The 3,481-nt window shown below is 45.1% G+C and overlaps 1 protein-coding gene across 1 annotated transcript; it reads left to right on the forward strand.

Annotated features, from left to right (window-relative positions):
* On the forward strand, nucleotides 1–3,074 carry LOC120044451 (epoxide hydrolase 3). Its single transcript, XM_038989099.1, has 6 exons — nucleotides 1–302; nucleotides 486–643; nucleotides 989–1,117; nucleotides 1,324–1,427; nucleotides 1,749–1,897; nucleotides 2,215–3,074. Exons 1-6 carry the CDS (start codon nucleotides 88–90, stop codon nucleotides 2,495–2,497), a joined length of 1,038 nt encoding a protein of 345 aa, XP_038845027.1. The 5' UTR covers nucleotides 1–87; the 3' UTR covers nucleotides 2,498–3,074.
* The last annotated feature ends 407 nt before the right edge of the window (nucleotides 3,075–3,481 follow it).

Consider the following 3,481-nt stretch of genomic DNA (forward strand, 5'->3'; position numbering starts at 1 on the left):
TCTACTCTAATATTAGAAGCTGGAGGACAGACAACTATGTAAAAAGAACAGCGTAGTTCTGCCAAACACTTTCAAATTCCCAGAGTGATGGAAAGCACAGCAGCTGTTAACCCTCTCACTATCTCTCGCCCTCTCTCTCTGCCGTCTTCCTCTTTTTCCATCTCCTCCTCACCTCTACCTATCCCCCCATCTCCCTCTTCTCCCTTTTTATCACAGAGCTCTGGTTTGAGGTTCCATTATGTAACCAAGGGAGACAGCAGGAAGCCTCTAATGCTCTTCCTTCATGGATTCCCAGAGAATTGGTAACATACACACACACACCCACTCCTTTTTTATTACCGCATTATAAAGCATTATCACATCTCCTGTCATATTGTACATGCCAGTGACAAGTTTTACAATGCATTATAACTATATCATAATACAATTATACCTGCCAGCTTTAAGCAAAGTAATAATCCTCTCTCCCGCCATCTCTATCTCAGGTACTCGTGGCGCTACCAGCTGTGTGGGTTTAGTGGACAGTACCACACGGTGGCAATGGACCTGCGTGGCTGTGGCGACTCTGACGCACCCTCCCAGCTAGAGGACTACTCTCTGGAGAAACTCTGTTACGATATCAGGGACGCCATTGATGAATTAGGTACACTACACGTGTTAGCCTCGGTATACCATATGGGCTATTTAACTGCTGGTCTATCCTTCTAATCTGGCAACTGGGACAAGGACACCAGATGTGTGTGGTCTCTCCGCACAAGGAATGAACTATCAGCTAAAAAAGAAAACCAGCAGTATTTGAGGGCTGAAGGCCATTAGTTGAATCTCCCTGATATACAGCAGGCTATGTATGCAGACTTCACTGTCTACGACAGAGGGAGAAAGTAGTAGTAAATATCTTACATTACTAGAAGAAATGGTGCTATAGAACTAAAAGGAGTTCAATGGGCCTCAAAGGTTTAACAGTTTATTGTTTCTTCTGGGATTTCAGGCCACACCAGTTGTGTGTTGGTGGGCCATGACTGGGGCGGTATGCTGGCCTGGCACTTCACGCTGGAGAGGCCTGATATGGTGCAGCGACTGGTCATCATGAATGCACCGCACCCTGCCTCCTGGCTAGGTAATGATGAGTGTGTACCTGCATGTGTGTGTTCTATTACTTTCCCTTATGGGTACTGAGCCGTACCATACCATATCTATGGACTTGCTTTAAAATATGTTCAGTTCGATGCTCGATCAGTATAGTTTGGTTTTCCAGAGAATAGAAGTATATTGGAAATGTCCTAGCTGGCTATGTATAATGTGATCTCTCTTTTTTCCACCTAGATGCAGTGTTGAGGAGACCCTCTGAGCTCCTGCGCTGTGGTCATGCCTGCTTCTTCCAGCTCCCTGCACTCCCAGAGTTCACTCTATCACTGGAGGACTTCAAGGTAGTGTCTAAGAAACTCACACCAGCATAGAGGCACTTTCTCTTCTATGACTCGTATAGTTACATTCATGCACACTATCGTGCTTTCATGGTGCAATGGAATAGTCCCAAAAGTACAAACCCCGCAAATCTGCCCCTCCAGGCATGTACGTTCAAAGTATTTGAAAGAAAACAAGTACTATTTGAACCCAGGTCCTGTCCTCCCATAGAATTGCATGTAAAACTAATTTATACGGTCTGTTTAAGTCCTCCACCCTGTTTTTTTCATGATTACAGGTCATAGTATCATGGTTCTCCTCCTCTCCTGTGTTTTTGTGTCCAGTTGGTGCGTAGTCTGCTGTGTGGGGGTCGTGGTGGCATCAGGAACCGTGCCCGCAGGTTGACTGAAGCTCAGCTCGAGGGGTATCTCTACCGCCTGTCCCAACCTGGCGGGTTGACCGCACCCCTCAACTACTATCGCTCACTACTCAGGTCAGAAAGATAGCTAACCGCCTCAATATCCTTTATGATAACATGTGGACTGTCAAATCACAATAAGTTTCATTTGATTTGCAGTTTTGTGTGTAGAAGTCCATTTTTCCCACCAACATACAGTATCTGACACTGAATCACCACCTTGGTGATTTTGTTCCTGCAATCACCACAAAAAATACAAATATACAAAAGATGCACATGGAAATATAGAAAGAAAACAGCATAACAGTACTTTGTTTGTTTGGACCAGGAAAAAATACACAAGACCAATATGTTTTATAGAACTTTTTATTGTACATTTAATATGATTCCAGTAACGCCCTTTACAAGCACCAGGAAGTGGAGGTGCCGTGCCTGCTGATCTGGGGCGAGGCTGACAGCATCCTGGTAGAGGGGATGTCTGGGGGCACCAGGCCCTACGCCCGGGGATCCGTCACTTTGCACACCATCCCTGGGTGCAGCCACTGGGTACAGCAGGACCAGCCGGAGACAGTCAACCAGCTGCTGTGGGAGTTCCTTCTGGATAGGGAGAAGGACGTGGAGCGCTGCTCTGCACGGAGAGGTGCAGGCTGGGCCATCAAGTGGACCAGAGAGTAAATGGATGGTGGTCCTGAACTGCTGGGAATTTGGGTCGGGGCCAATTCAGAAAGTAAACCAAATTTCACATTTTCCTCATTGCAAAGCATTGAAGAGAATTGGAATTTTTGTGTATTCCTGAAATGACTGGAATTGAAATATAATTGACCTCAACCCTGCTGGGAATCACCACTATAACCGTTTCACACTACTGAGCCGAGCAAAGCTGGCCTGGTTACGCAATCACCATTGTTGTTGGAACCGTGCTAGAAAAGACAATATCTAAGCCAGCACAGTATGGTTTGGGTCAGCAGGATTGTGTGGAAAAGGTTATTGCGGTTTTGTTGTCTTTTTTTTTTGTCCACAATTGTAATGCGTTGTATTTTAGGCCTCTCTACTATTCTCACTGACTTCAGCCAGTTCATATTGATACAGTGGCCCTGTCTCAACCTATTGCCATCATAACTGTATCATGTTACCAAAGCAAACCCAGTCACCGCCTGGACATTAAGACCACTGGCTCCAGACACAATGTCCCGTACTGTATCAACTGTCTACATTTCCAAACTCATGGAAATAAATGAGATTCAATCATATTGATCGGTTTCCAATTCTGTTGATTACTTTTGTCTGCCATGTATTTTACCTGGTTTGATCCAGTCCATAGCGTTGTGATGATTGGTGTAAAAGCATCTTTGATGGATTGTGTGCATCTTTGCGGCCAGTAATCCACCTATGCGTGACCTACCTTACCCACCTCACCCTATACTCTACCTGTAACATACCTATGTTTAAAACATTCACACTTAAATCATATCAGCCATCTTCTTCCTCTGATTGGTAAACATTGGACATATAGAGGAAAACACACACCTGTAGGCAACCAACAATGGCCAACTGTGGGGAGTGTTGCATTTCAAAGGCTAGTTGTGATGATAAGTCATCTGTTATTGGGTCACTAAACTGGATGGGAGGTCACATGGGGTTATCCAGGAACGGACTGGG

The sequence above is a fragment of the Salvelinus namaycush genome, chromosome 3, assembly GCF_016432855.1.
Source record: "Salvelinus namaycush isolate Seneca chromosome 3, SaNama_1.0, whole genome shotgun sequence".
In the NCBI taxonomy this organism is placed as follows: Eukaryota; Metazoa; Chordata; class Actinopteri; order Salmoniformes; family Salmonidae; genus Salvelinus; species Salvelinus namaycush.